The 15000-nt window shown below is 53.8% G+C and overlaps 1 protein-coding gene across 1 annotated transcript in view; it reads left to right on the top strand.

The window, feature by feature from the left end:
- LOC144955629 (uncharacterized) overlaps positions 1-9610 on the top strand; it is a 27837-nt gene extending 18227 nt beyond the window's left edge. Inside the window, exons 5-8 of the mRNA XM_078885800.1 lie at positions 6194-6436; positions 8318-8852; positions 8970-9314; positions 9471-9610. Of these exons, the coding sequence (XP_078741926.1) occupies positions 6194-6436; positions 8318-8852; positions 8970-9314; positions 9471-9610 (1263 nt within the window). The remainder of the gene's footprint in view (positions 1-6193; positions 6437-8317; positions 8853-8969; positions 9315-9470) is intronic.
- Positions 9611-15000: the final 5390 nt, after the last annotated feature.

Raw genomic sequence — 15000 nt, 5'->3', positions numbered from 1 at the left:
GGGTGGGTGGGTGAGTGAGTGAGTGAGTGGGTGGGTGGGTGGGAGGGTGGGTGGGTGGGTGGGTGAGTGGGTGGGTGGGTGGGTGAGAGGGTGGGTGGGTGGCTGGGTGGGTGGGTGAGTGGATGAGACTCACAGAGACTCACAGAGACCCACAGAGACCCACAGAGACTCACAAAGACCCACAGAGACTCACAGAGACTCACAGAGACTCACAGAGACCCACAGAGACCCACAGAGACTCACAAAGACCCACAGAGACTCACAGAGACTCATAGAGACCCACAGAGACTCACAGAGACCCACAGAGACTCACAGAGACTCATAGGGACCCACAGAGACTCACAGAGACTCACAGAGACCCACACAGAGACTCACAGAGACTCACAAAGACCCACAGAGACTCACAGAGACTCATAAAGACTCACAGAGACCCACATAGACTCACAGAGACTCACAAAGACCCACAGAGACTCACAGAGACTCATAGAGACCCACCGAGACTCACAGAGACTCACAGAGACTCACAGAGACCCACACAGAGACTCACAGAGACCCACAGAGACCCACAGAGACCCACAGAGACTCACAGAGACTCACACAGAGACCCACAGAGACCCACAGAGACCCACAGAGACTCACAAAGACCCACAGAGACTCACAGAGACTCATAGAGACCCACAGAGACTCACAGAGACCCACAGAGACTCACAGAGACTCACAGAGACTCACAGAGACTCACACAGAGACCCACAGAGACTCACAGAGACTCACAGAGACTCACAGAGACTCACACAGAGACCCACAGAGACTCACAGAGACTCACAGAGACCCACAGAGACTCACAAAGACCCACAGAGACTCACAGACTCACAAAGACCCACAGAGACTCACAGAGACTCATAGAGACCCACAGAGACTCACAGAGACCCACAGAGACTCACAGAGACTCACAGAGACTCACAGAGTCTCACACAGAGACCCACAGAGACCCACAGAGACCCACAGAGACCCACAGAGACTCACAAAGACCCACAGAGACTCACAGAGACTCATAGAGACCCACAGAGACTCACAGAGACCCACAGAGACTCACAGAGACTCATAGAGACCCACAGAGACCCACAGAGACCCACAGAGACTCACAAAGACCCACAGAGACTCACAGAGACTCATAGAGACTCACAGAGACTCACAGAGACCCACAGAGACTCACAGAGACTCATAGAGACCCACAGAGACTCACAGAGACCCACAGAGACTCACAGAGACTCACAGAGACCCACACAGAGACTCACAAAGACCCACAGAGACCCACAGAGACTCACAGAGACCCACAGAGACTCACAGAGACTCATAGAGACCCACAGAGACCCACAGAGACCCACAGAAACTCACAAAGACCCACAGAGACTCACAGAGACCCACAGAGACTCACATAGACCCACACAGACTCACAAAGACCCACAGAGACTCACAGAGACCCACAGAGACTCACAGAGACTCACAGAGACTCACACAGAGACCCACAGAGACCCACAGAGACCCACAGAGACCCACAGAGACTCACACAACGACCCACAGAGACTCACAGAGACCCACAGAGACTCACATAGACCCACACAGACTCACAAAGACCCACAGAGACTCACAGAGACCCACAGAGACTCACAGAGACTCACAGAGACTCACACAGAGACCCACAGAGACCCACAGAGACCCACAGAGACCCACAGAGACTCACACAGAGACCCACAGAGACTCACAGAGACCCACAGAGAATCACAGAGACCCACAGAGACCCACAGCGACTCACAGAGACCCACAGAGACCCACAGAGACTCACAGAGACCCACAAACTCACAGAGATCCACAGACTCACAGAGACTCACAGAGACCCACAGACTCACAGAGACCCACAGAGACACACCGACTCACAGAAGAGACCCACAGAGACCCACAGAGACCCACAGAGACCCACAGAGACTCACAGAGACCCACAGAGACCCACAGAGAGTCACAGAGACCCACAGAGACCCACAGAGACCCACAGAGACTCACAGAGACTCACAGAGACCCACAGAGACGCACAGAGACTCATAGAGACCCACAGAGACTCACAGAGACCCACAGAGACTCACAGAGACTCATAGAGACCCACAGAGACTCACAGAGACTCACAGAGACCCACAGAGACTCACAGAGACTCATAGAGACCCACAGAGACTCACAGAGACCCACAGAGACCCACAGAGACTCACGGAGACCCACAAACTCACAGAGATCCACAGACTCACAGAGACTCACAGAGACCCACAGACTCACAGAGACCCACAGAGACACACAGACTCACAGAAGAGACCCACAGAGACTCACAGAGACCCACAGAGACCCACAGAGACCCACAGAGACTCACAGAGACCCACAGAGACCCACAGAGACACACCGACTCACAGAAGAGACCCACAGAGACCCACAGAGACCCACAGACACTCACAAAGACCCACAGAGACTCACAGAGACCCACAGAGACTCACATAGACCCACACAGACTCACAAAGACCCACAGAGACTCACAGAGACCCACAGAAACTCACAGAGACTCACAGAGACCCACAGAGACCCACAGAGACCCACAGAGACCCACAGAGACCCACAGAGACTCACACAAAGACCCACAGAGACTCACAGAGACCCACAGAGACTCACAGAGACCCACAGAGACTCACATAGACCCACACAGACTCACAAAGACCCACAGAGACTCACAGAGACCCACAGAAACTCACAGAGACTCACAGAGACTCACACAGAGACCCACAGAGACCCACAGAGACCCACAGAGACCCACAGAGACCCACAGAGACTCACACAAAGACCCACAGAGACTCACAGAGACCCACAGAGACTCACATAGACCCACACCGACTCACAAAGACCCACAGAGACTCACAGAGACCCACAGAGACTCACAGAGACTCACAGAGACTCACACAGAGACCCACAGAGACCCACAAAGACCCACAGAGACCCACAGAGACTCACACAGAGACCCACAGAGACTCACAGAGACCCACAGAGAATCACAGAGACCCACAGAGACCCACAGCGACTCACAGAGACCCACAGAGACCCACAGAGACTCACAGAGACCCACAAACTCACAGAGATCCACAGACTCACAGAGACTCACAGAGACCCACAGACTCACAGAGACCCACAGAGACACACCGACTCACAGAAGAGACCCACAGAGACCCACAGAGACCCACAGAGACCCACAGAGACTCACAGAGACCCACAGAGACCCACAGAGAGTCACAGAGACCCACAGAGACCCACAGAGACCCACAGAGACTCACAGAGACTCACAGAGACCCACAGAGACGCACAGAGACTCATAGAGACCCACAGAGACTCACAGAGACCCACAGAGACTCACAGAGACTCATAGAGACCCACAGAGACTCACATAGACTCACAGAGACCCACAGAGACTCACAGAGACTCATAGAGACCCACAGAGACTCACAGAGACCCACAGAGACCCACAGAGACTCACGGAGACCCACAAACTCACAGAGATCCACAGACTCACAGAGACTCACAGAGACCCACAGACTCACAGAGACCCACAGAGACACACAGACTCACAGAAGAGACCCACAGAGACTCACAGAGACCCACAGAGACCCACAGAGACCCACAGAGACTCACAGAGACCCACAGAGACCCACAGAGACCCACAGAGACCCACAGAGACCCACAGAGACTCACAGAGACTCACAGAGACCCACAGAGACTCACAGAGACCCACAGAGACCCACAGAGACTCACAGAGACCCACAGAGACCCACAGAGACTCACAGAGACTCACAGAGACCCACATAGACCCACAGAGACTCACAGAGACCCACAGAGACTCACAGAGACCCACAGAGACTCACATAGACTCATAGAGACCCACAGAGACCCACAGAGACTCACAGAGACCCACAGAGACCCACAGAGACCCACAGAGACCCACAGAGACTCACAGAGACTCACAGAGACCCACAGAGACCCACAGAGACTCACAGAAACCTACAGAGACTCACAGAGACCCACAGAGACTCACATAGACTCATAGAGACCCACAGAGACCCACAGAGACTCACAGAGACCCACAGAGACTCACAGAGACTCATAGAGACCCACAGAGACTCACAGAGACCCACAGAGACTCACAGAGACTCACAGAGACCCACAGAGACCCACAGAGACTCACAGAGACTCATAGAGACCCACAGAGACTCACAGAGACTCACAGAGGCTCACAGAGACCCACAGAGACCCACAGAGACTCACAAAAACCCACAGAGACTCACAGAGACTCATAGAGACCCACAGAGACTCACAGAGACCCACAGAGACTCACAGAGACTCATAGAGACCCACAGAGACTCACAGAGACTCACAGAGACCCACAGAGACTCACAGAGACTCACAGAGACCCACAAAGAACCACAGACTCACAGAAGAGACCCACAGAGACCCACAGAGACCCACAGAGACTCACAGAGACCCACAGAGACTCACAGAGGCTCACAGAGACTCACAGAGACCCACACAGAGACTCACAAAGACTCACAAAGACCCACAGAGACTCACAGAGACCCACAGAGACTCACAGAGACTCACAAAGACCCACAGAGACTCACAGAGACTCACAGAGACTCACAGAGACCCACACAGAGACTCACAGAGACTCACAGAGACCCACACAGAGACTCACAGAGACTCACAAAGACCCACAGAGACTCACAGAGACTCACAAAGACCCACAGAGACTCACAGAGACTCACAGAGACCCACAGAGACTCACAAAGACCCACAGAGACTCACAGAGACTCACAGAGACTCACAAAGACCCACAGAGACTCACAGAGACTCACAGAGACCCACACAGAGACTCACAGAGACTCACAGAGACTCACAAAGACCCACAGAGACTCACAGAGACTCACGGAGACCCACATAGACTCACAGAGACTCACAGAGACTCACAGAGACTCACAAAGACCCACAGAGACTCACAGAGACCCACACAGAGACCCACAGAGACTCACAGAGACTCACAAAGACCCACACAGAGACTCACAGAGACTCACAGAGACTCACAGAGACCTACACAGAGACTCACAGAGACTCACAGAGACTCACAGAGACTCATAGAGACTCACAGAGACCCACAGAGACTCACAGAGACTCACAGAGACACACAGAGACTCACAAAGACTCATAGAGACCCACACAGAGACTCACAGACCTTTCACGGTTACTGTGATTGGACGGCTCACCTCCTATACACCCCTCCCTTGCCCCGCCCCCTTTCTCACAGAAACAACAACAACAACAACCTGCCCATGATCACCATGGCGACAACCACAACAAACACAACCGTGACCCCCACAACCACGAAGATCACCGTGACAACCAACTCGACCTCCACTACCACCCACGTGACCTCCACCACCACCCACGTGACCTCCACCACCACCCACGTGACCTCCACCACCACCCACGTGACCCCCACCACTACCCACGTGACCCCCACCACCACCACCACCACCACGACAAGCCGGGCGATGCCGTGACGGTGGTGGTGGCGGTGAGTGACGGTGACGACTGCGGTGGTGATGGTGGTGATGGTGGTGATGGTGGTGATGGTGGTGATGGTGGTGGTGAGCAGAGTGGGGGCTACGTGGGGGTGTTCAGCCTCGCCGACAACACCCACCGTGGTGGTGGCGGTGGTGGCGGTGGTGGTGGTAGTGGTGGTGGTGGTGGAGGTAGTCGTGGCGATGGTCGTGGTGGTGGTGGTGGCGGTGGTAGTGGTGGTGGTGGTGGCGGTGGTAGTGGTAGTGGTGGTGATGGTGGTCGTAGTGGTGGTCGTGGCGATGGTGGTGGTCGTGGCGATGGTGGTGGTAATGGTCTTGGTCTTGGTGGTGGTTGGGCTGGTGGTGGTGGTAGTGGTCGTGGTGGTGGCGATGGTGGCGGTAGTGCTGGTGGCAGTGGTGGTGGCAGCTTGCCATACGGTGGCAGCGGTGGGACCCTACCACCGGGCCTCCCACCGACGCATCGTCCCACCACCCCAACCCCAACCACCACCACCCCAACCACAACCACAACCACAACCCCAACCACCGCCAAAACCAAGACCCTCACCATTGGCGGGGGCAGCCGCCGGCTTCTTCAGCGCCAGCGGCAGCAGCGGAGGCAGCAGCAGCGGCGGCAGGACCAGCGGGGCAAGGGGCGCGTCAAGCAGCAACAACAACCGCCCCGGTCGTCCGATCGGAGACGGATCGATCAACGCAAGCAGCAGCACGGAGGGGCCGGAGCTACGGCGATGGGCGGTGGTGCTGGTGGTGGCGGTGGCGGTGATGCCGGTACGGAGGGTTCGGTAATGGTTGTTGTTGTGGCGGCGGTAGAGACTCCTGGTCTAGTAGAGACTCAGGGTCTAGTAGAGACTCAGGGCCTAGTAGAGACTCAGGGTCTAGTAGAGACTCAGGGTCTAGTAGAGACTCAGGGTCTAGTAGAGACTCGGGGTCTAGTAGAGACTCGGGGTCTAGTAGAGACTCAGGGTCTAGTAGAGACTCAGGGTCTAGTAGAGACTCGGGGTCTAGTAGAGACTCGGGGTCTAGTAGAGACTCGGGGTCTAGTAGAGACTCGGGGTCTAGTAGAGACTCGGGGTCTAGTAGAGACTCGGGGTCTAGTAGAGACTCAGGGTGTAGTAGAGACTCAGGGTCTAGTAGAGACTCAGGGTGTAGTAGAGACTCAGGGTCTAGTATAGACTCAGGGTGTAGTAGAGACTCAGGGTCTAGTAGAGACTCGGGGTCTAGTAGAGACTCGGGGTCTAGTAGAGACTCAGGGTCTAGTAGAGACTCAGGGTCTAGTAGAGACTCAGGGCCTAGTAGAGACTCGGGGTCTAGTAGAGACTCAGGGTCTAGTAGAGACTCAGGGTCTAGTAGAGACTCAGGGTCTAGTAGAGACTCGGGGTCTAGTAGAGACTCGGGGTCTAGTAGAGACTCAGGGTCTAGTAGAGACTCAGGGTCTAGTAGAGACTCGGGGTCTAGTAGAGACTCGGGGTCTAGTAGAGACTCGGGGTCTAGTAGAGACTCGGGGTCTAGTAGAGACTCGGGGTCTAGTAGAGACTCGGGGTCTAGTAGAGACTCAGGGTGTAGTAGAGACTCAGGGTCTAGTAGAGACTCAGGGTGTAGTAGAGACTCAGGGTCTAGTAGAGACTCAGGGTGTAGTAGAGACTCAGGGTGTAGTAGAGACTCGGGGTCTAGTAGAGACTCGGGGTCTAGTAGAGACTCGGGGTCTAGTAGAGACTCGGGGTCTAGTAGAGACTCGGGGTCTAGTAGAGACTCGGGGTCTAGTAGAGACTCAGGGTCTAGTAGAGACTCAGGGTCTAGTAGAGACTCGGGGTCTAGTAGAGACTCGGGGTCTAGTAGAGACTCGGGGTCTAGTAGAGACTCGGGGTCTAGTAGAGACTCGGGGTCTAGTAGAGACTCGGGGTCTAGTAGAGACTCAGGGTGTAGTAGAGACTCAGGGTCTAGTAGAGACTCAGGGTGTAGTAGAGACTCAGGGTCTAGTAGAGACTCAGGGTGTAGTAGAGACTCAGGGTGTAGTAGAGACTCGGGGTCTAGTAGAGACTCGGGGTCTAGTAGAGACTCGGGGTCTAGTAGAGACTCGGGGTCTAGTAGAGACTCGGGGTCTAGTAGAGACTCGGGGTCTAGTAGAGACTCAGGGTCTAGTAGAGACTCAGGGTCTAGTAGAGACTCAGGGTCTAGTAGAGACTCAGGGTCTAGTAGAGACTCAGGGTCTAGTAGAGACTCAGGGTGTAGTAGAGACTCAGGGTGTAGTAGAGACTCAGGATCTAGTAGAGACTCAGGGTGTAGTAGAGACTCGGGGTCTAGTAGAGACTCAGGGTGTAGTAGAGACTCAGGGTGTAGTAGAGACTCAGGGTGTAGTAGAGACTCAGGGTCTAGTAGAGACTCAGGGTGTAGTAGAGACTCAGGGTCTAGTAGAGACTCAGGGTCTAGTAGAGACTTTTAAATCGACATCTAAGTGGCGGTGAGCTCACCGCAATTGCTTGTGCCAGGCTACGTTCACACACTCACACATCGCCCCTGCCCCCTCTCCCCTATTTCACCTCCCCCCACTTCCACCCCTCCCCCCTCTCCCCCTCCCCCCACTTCCACCCCTCCCCCCTCTCCCACCCCCCTCCCCCCTCTCCCCCCTTTCCCCCCCCTCCCCCTCTCCCCCCTCCCCTCCACAGCCTTCCACACGGTTGACCCCACGACCACCACCGCCGCCACGGCCACCCCATCAACCCCTCACCTTCAACCTTCCTCCGCCCCACCGCCCCCCTCGCCGCCCCCGCCCCCCCCCCCACCTTCGCGGCGCCCTCCTGCTCTCCTACCTGGGCAGCGTGCTCCTCCGCGCGGCCTTCGAGGCGGCCTTCTCGGCGGTGCAGTACTCCCTCTACGGCTTCCGCGTGGACGCCCTCCACCGGTGCGAGCGGGCGCCCTGCCCCGGGGCAGTGGACTGTTTCGTGTCTCGCCCCACCGAGAAGACGGTCTTCTCTCTGCTCATGTACGCGCTGTCGGCGCTCTCGCTCGCCCTCAGCGCCCTCGAGGTGACGCACATCGTCTTGGGGCGCTGGTGGCGGCGGAGGATGAGGAGGAGGAGGAGGAGGATGGTGACGACGACGACGACGATGATGAAGGCCGAATCCGTCGTTCTGCGGTTGCCGTCGCCGCTGCCGAGGGCTGACGGCGGAGGAGGTGGAGGTGGTGGAGGTGGTGGAGGAGGTGGAGGTGGTGGAGGAGGTGGTGGTGGAGGTGGTGGTGGAGATGGAGACGGATGTGGTGGAGGAGGTGGTGGAGGTGGAGATGGAGGAGGAGGTGGAGGTGGAGGAGGTGGAGGAGGTGGAGGAGGTGGATTCCAAGCGGCCGGGGGGATGAGGCAGCGTCGATTCGTCGCCGCCTCTCACCCGTTCGACGACGCCGATGACTACGGCCGCCACCACCATCGCCTCGCGTCTCACTCTGAGTCGTCGTCTTCGGCGGCCGTCCTGCGCTTCTCCCCGCGGGCCGTGGCACGCTCGCCCACCTACGAGACGGTCGGCGAGGACGACGAGGAGGAGGAGGAGGTGGACATCACACGGACGCCCCCTCCACGGAGTCTGGGCGGACGAGGCGGGCCTCCTCCTCCGTCATCATCTCCGTCATCGTCGTCGTCTGCGGACGTTTTGATGCCTCCGGCCTCCCACGGTTTCCGCTCGGGCAGAGGAGGACGGGGCGGTGGTAGAGGAGGAGGTGGAGGTGGTGGAGTAGGAGGTGGAGGAGGTGGAGGAGGTGGAGGAGGAGACCTGGCCAGGTTGGCTCGACAGCAGAACCGCGCCAACGAGCGCAAGTCTACGAGTCTAGGCCGAGGCTCCGGGCCCGGCGCTCCGGACAGCCTGGGCTCGCCTGGGCGGCCCGGCCCACCGGGGGGGGGGAGCTACAGCGGCTCCGGCGGAGATGGTCAACGCCGGCGGAGCCCCAGGGAGGACGACCTCTCCGTGTGACGGGGATGTTGACTGCCTCGCCTGGTCTGCAGGAGGTCATGGGTTCAATCCCGGACCCTGTGAGATGTTGACTGCCTTGCCTGGTCTACAGGAGGTCGTGGGTTCGATCCTGGACCCTGTGAGATGTTGACTGCCTTGCCTGGTCTATGGGAGGTCGTGGGTTCGATCCTGGACCCTGTAAGATGTTGACTACCTCGCCTGGTCTACAGGAGGTCGTGGGTTCTATCCCAGACCCTGTGAGATGTTGACTACTTTGTCTGGTCTACAGGAGTTTGTGGGTTCAATCCCGGACCCCATGAGATGTTGACTGCCTCGCCTGGTCTACGGGAGGTCCCTGGGTTTCGATCCCAGACCCCATGAGATGTTGACAACCTCGCCTGGTCTACAGGAGGTCGTGGGTTCGATCCCTGACCCTGTGAGATGTTGACTACCTCGCCTGGTCTGCAGGAGGTCGTGGGTTCGATCCCTGACCCTGTGAGATGTTGACTACCTCTCCTGGTCTACAGGAGGTCGTGGGTTCGATCCCAGACCCCATGAGATGTTGACTGCCTCGCCTGGTCTACAGGTGGTCCCTGGGTTTCGATCCCAGACCCTGTGAGATGTTGACTACTTTGTCTGTTCTGTGTGTAGGCCCTGCCAAGGCTTCAGGCTGTACCTCCTTAGGTTAGCCGGTAGGCTGTGTAGGCCTCACCAAGGCCTCAGGCTGTACCTCAGGTTAGCAGGTAGGCTTGTCTAGGCCTTGCCAAGGTCTCAGGCTGTCCCTCCTTAGGTTAGCGGGTAGGCTGTGTGTAGGCCCCGCCAAGGCCAGAGCCTGTACCTCCTCAGGTTAGCGTTTAGGCTGTGTGTAGGCCTTGTCAAGGCCGAAGGCTGTACCTCAGGTTAGCAGGTAGGCTTGTCTAGGCCTTGCCAAGGCTTCAGGCTGTACCTCAGATTAGCAGCTAGGCTTGTGTAGGCATCACCAAGGCCGCAGGCTGTACCTCATGTTAGCAGGTAGGCTTGTCTCGGCCTTGCCAAGGCCTCAGGCTGTACCTCATGTTAGCAGGTAGGCTGTGTGTAGGCCTCGACAGGCTGTACCTGCTTAGATTAGCGGGTGAGTTAGTTAAACCAGGCTTGTTTTACCATGTTTAGTTGTTTCTTCTTTTTTCACACACTTGTTATGTAGGCCAGGCTTAGTCACAAACCGTACCTCTCCATAACAAAGGCTCAGCCTCTTAAGCCTCACCCTACCATATGAATAATAAAAAGTGTGCCGTACTTGGCCCTTCCCCCCTCTCCAACCATTATATATACGGAGTGGTAGCTCTTGTAATCTCTCATTTACTTGATACAGCTGTCGTGGCTGTGACGGTTCCACCTGAAGAGGGAAGCTTGTGTTGCCTCCGAAACGTCGTGATTTTTATTTTATTTTACTTTTATTAATTTCAATGTTTTACCTACGTGACTTTACCGAAAAAACTGAAAAATATTTTTTATTTTTATTTACTTTTTCTTTTCCTTTTATTAATTTTAATTTCAATGTTTTACCTACGTGAACTTTACCGAAAAAACCTGAGTACAGTTATACTCTTGTGTGTTAGGGACCGTGTCGGAAGAAAGGCAATAAACTGTTTGTGCCTCAAAGGAGTTTATTAGTCCTTGATTCAAGGCACGAGACCAGCACTACTTACCCTTCATGTCCCGCTTGGAATTGATCAAAGCTACCATACTGCCTCTACTTGATTAGTGCGACATCGTGTATAAATCAACCCCCAAGTACGATACTGAAGAAGCTTCACTCACTATGAGATCTCTTTTTTTACCAGTGGCAAAACATAGTAGTAGGTTTTCACCCTTTTAAACTGGTACAAAACTGACACCTTCATTCAAGGCATCATGTTTGCAATAACCACAACACAAGTAGTCAAAAAAGCAAACAAAAAGAAGCAACTCTGATAATGGTAATAATATGCACTGTCCTTGAAGTTGATTGATGCACACCCGAGACAGCTTTTCCTAGAGCCTAGTCTCCATGGTGTTGGACCAGATGACGTCAAAAGGCGCACAACTCAAAGACAATGCACCATCAGAGTATGAGAGCTCGGGGTTAAGCATTTACACCATTGGAACCTCCTTTGCCAGAAGAGAAAATATGATGATTGTTTTTTTACCCTTTTATCTGGCAACAAAACTGACACCGTTTTTCCTACAAGGAGTCATGTTTGCATAGACCACAATACCTGCAGTCATAATGCAAACAAAAAACACAACTCTGATAATGATATGAACTGTCCTTGAAGTTGATTGGGCCACACCCGAGACAGCTTTCCTTAGAGCCTAGTCTCACATGGTCCTTGAAGTTGATTGGGCCACACCCGAGACAGCTTTCCTTAGAGCCTAGTCTCACATGGTCCTTGAAGTTGATTGGGCCACACCCGAGACAGCTTTCCTTAGAGCCTAGTCTCACATGGTCCTTGAAGTTGATTGGGCCACGCCCGAGACAGCTTTCCTTAGAGCCTAGTCTCACATGGTCCTTGAAGTTGATTGGGCCACACCCGAGACAGCTTTCCTTAGAGCCTAGTCTCACATGGTCCTTGAAGTTGATTGGGCCACACCCGAGACAGCTTTCCTTAGAGCCTAGTCTCACATGGTCCTTGAAGTTGATTGGGCCACACCCGAGACAGCTTTCCTTAGAGCCTAGTCTCACATGGTCCTTGAAGTTGATTGGGCCACACCCGAGACAGCTTTCCTTAGAGCCTAGTCTCACATGGTCCTTGAAGTTGATTGGGCCACACCCGAGACAGCTTTCCTTAGAGCCTAGTCTCACATGGTCCTTGAAGTTGATTGGTCCACACCCGAGACAGCTTTCCTTAGAGCCCAGTTTCACATGGTCCTTGAAGTTGATTGGGCCACACCCGAGACAGCTTTCCTTAGAGCCTAGTCTCACATGGTCCTTGAAGTTGATTGGGCCACACCCGAGACAGCTTTCCTTAGAGCCTAGTCTCACATGGCCCTTGAAGTTGATTGGGCCACACCCGAGACAGCTTTTCTTAGAGCCTAGTCTCACATGGCCCTTGAAGTTGATTGGGCCACACCCGAGACAGCTTTCCTTAGAGCCTAGTCTCACATGGTCCTTGAAGTTGATTGGGCCACACCCGAGACAGCTTTCCTTAGAGCCTAGTCTCACATGGTCCTTGAAGTTGATTGGTCCACACCCGAGACAGCTTTCCTTAGAGCCTAGTCTCACATGGTCCTTGAAGTTGATTGGTCCACACCCGAGACAGCTTTCCTTAGAGCCCAGTCTCACATGGTCCTTGAAGTTGATTGGTCCACACCCGAGACAGCTTTCCTTAGAGCCTAGTCTCACTTGGTCCTTGAAGTTGATTGGTCCACACCCGAGACAGCTTTCCTTAGAGCCCAGTCTCACATGGTCCTTGAAGTTGATTGGTCCACACCCGAGACAGCTTTCCTTAGAGCCTAGTCTCACATGGTCCTTGAAGTTGATTGGTCCACACCCGAGACAGCTTTCCTTAGAGCCTAGTCTCACATGGTCCTTGAAGTTGATTGGTCCACACCCGAGACAGCTTTCCTTAGAGCCCAGTCTCACATGGTCCTTGAAGTTGATTGGTCCACACCCGAGACAGCTTTCCTTAGAGCCTAGTCTCACATGGTCCTTGAAGTTGATTGGTCCACACCCGAGACAGCTTTCCTTAGAGCCCAGTTTCACATGGTCCTTGAAGTTGATTGGGCCACACCCGAGACAGCTTTCCTTAGAGCCTAGTCTCACATGGCCCTTGAAGTTGATTGGGCCACACCCGAGACAGCTTTCCTTAGAGCCTAGTCTCACATGGTCCTTGAAGTTGATTGGGCCACACCCGAGACAGCTTTCCTTAGAGCCTAGTCTCACATGGTCCTTGAAGTTGATTGGGCCACACCCGAGACAGCTTTCCTTAGAGCCTAGTCTCACATGGTCCTTGAAGTTGATTGGTCCACACCCGAGACAGCTTTCCTTAGAGCCTAGTCTCACATGGTCCTTGAAGTTGATTGGTCCACACCCGAGACAGCTTTCCTTAGAGCCTAGTCTCACATGGCCCTTGAAGTTGATTGGGCCACACCCGAGACAGCTTTCCTTAGAGCCTAGTCTCACATGGTCCTTGAAGTTGATTGGGCCACACCCGAGACAGCTTTCCTTAGAGCCTAGTCTCACATGGTCCTTGAAGTTGATTGGTCCACACCCGAGACAGCTTTCCTTAGAGCCTAGTCTCACATGGTCCTTGAAGTTGATTGGTCCACACCCGAGACAGCTTTCCTTAGAGCCTAGTCTCACATGGTGTTGGACCAGATGACACCAGAAGGCGCACAACTCAAACACAGCGCACCATCAGAGTATGAGAGCTCGGGGTTAAGCATTTACACTATGAGACATCTCCTTTACCAGTGGCAAAATATAGTAGTAGGTTTGTACCCTTTTAAACTGGTACAAAACTGACACCTTTATTCAAGGCATCATGTTTGCAATGACCACAACACAAGTAGTCAATAAAGCACACAAAAAGAAGCAACTCTGATAAGGATGATAATAATATGCACTGTCCTTGAAGTTGATTGGCCCACACCCGAGACGGCTTTCTTCAGAGCCTAGTCCCCATTGGTGTAGGGCCAGATGACACCAGAAGGCGCACAACTCAAACATGATGCCTTGAATAAAGGTGTCAGTTTTGTACCAGTTAAAAGGGTAAAAACCTACCATTATATTTTGCCACTGGTAAAAGAGATCTCATAGTGTAAAGGATTTATAGTGAAAAACGTTGTTTTTACGGGTTAATTTTTTCCTGGATTTTTCTATTGGCGCATTTAGTCACTTGAAGATGTTTTTTTGTTCATGTTTTTGTTTTTTGTTTGCTGCGGTTGCACCCGATTCAAGAGCCGAATGGCTCACAGGGCTATACCTAATGAATAAAACCGAAACTGAAACTGTGTGTGTGTCTGTCAGTGTGTCTGTCAGTGTGTGTGTGTCTGTGTGTATCTGTGTGTGTGTCTGTGTGTGTGTGTGTGTCACTGTGTGTGTGTCACTGTGTGTGTGTCAGTGTGTGTGTCAGTGTGTGTATCAGTGTGTGTGTGTCAGTGTGTGTGTGTGTCAGTGTGTGTATCAGTGTGTGTGTCAGTGTGTGTATCAGTGTGTGTGTATCAGTGTGTGTGTGTCAGTGTGTGTGTGTCAGTGTGTGTATCAGTGTGTGTGTCAGTGTGTGTATCAGTGTGTGTGTATCAGTGTGTGTGTGTCAGTGTGTGTATCAGTATGTGTGTAAGTGTGTCTGTGTGTCTGTGTGTGTCTGTATGTGACTGTGTGTCTGTATGTGACTGTGTATCTGTGTGTGTATCAATGTGTGTGTGTAATTGTCAGTGTGTGTGTGTCA

This window comes from Lampetra fluviatilis, unplaced genomic scaffold (assembly GCF_964198595.1).
Source record: "Lampetra fluviatilis unplaced genomic scaffold, kcLamFluv1.1 SCAFFOLD_564, whole genome shotgun sequence".
NCBI classification, from domain to species: Eukaryota; Metazoa; Chordata; class Hyperoartia; order Petromyzontiformes; family Petromyzontidae; genus Lampetra; species Lampetra fluviatilis.
The sequence above is the reverse complement of the archived record's forward strand: the minus strand, read 5'-3'. Positions and strand labels throughout refer to the sequence as shown.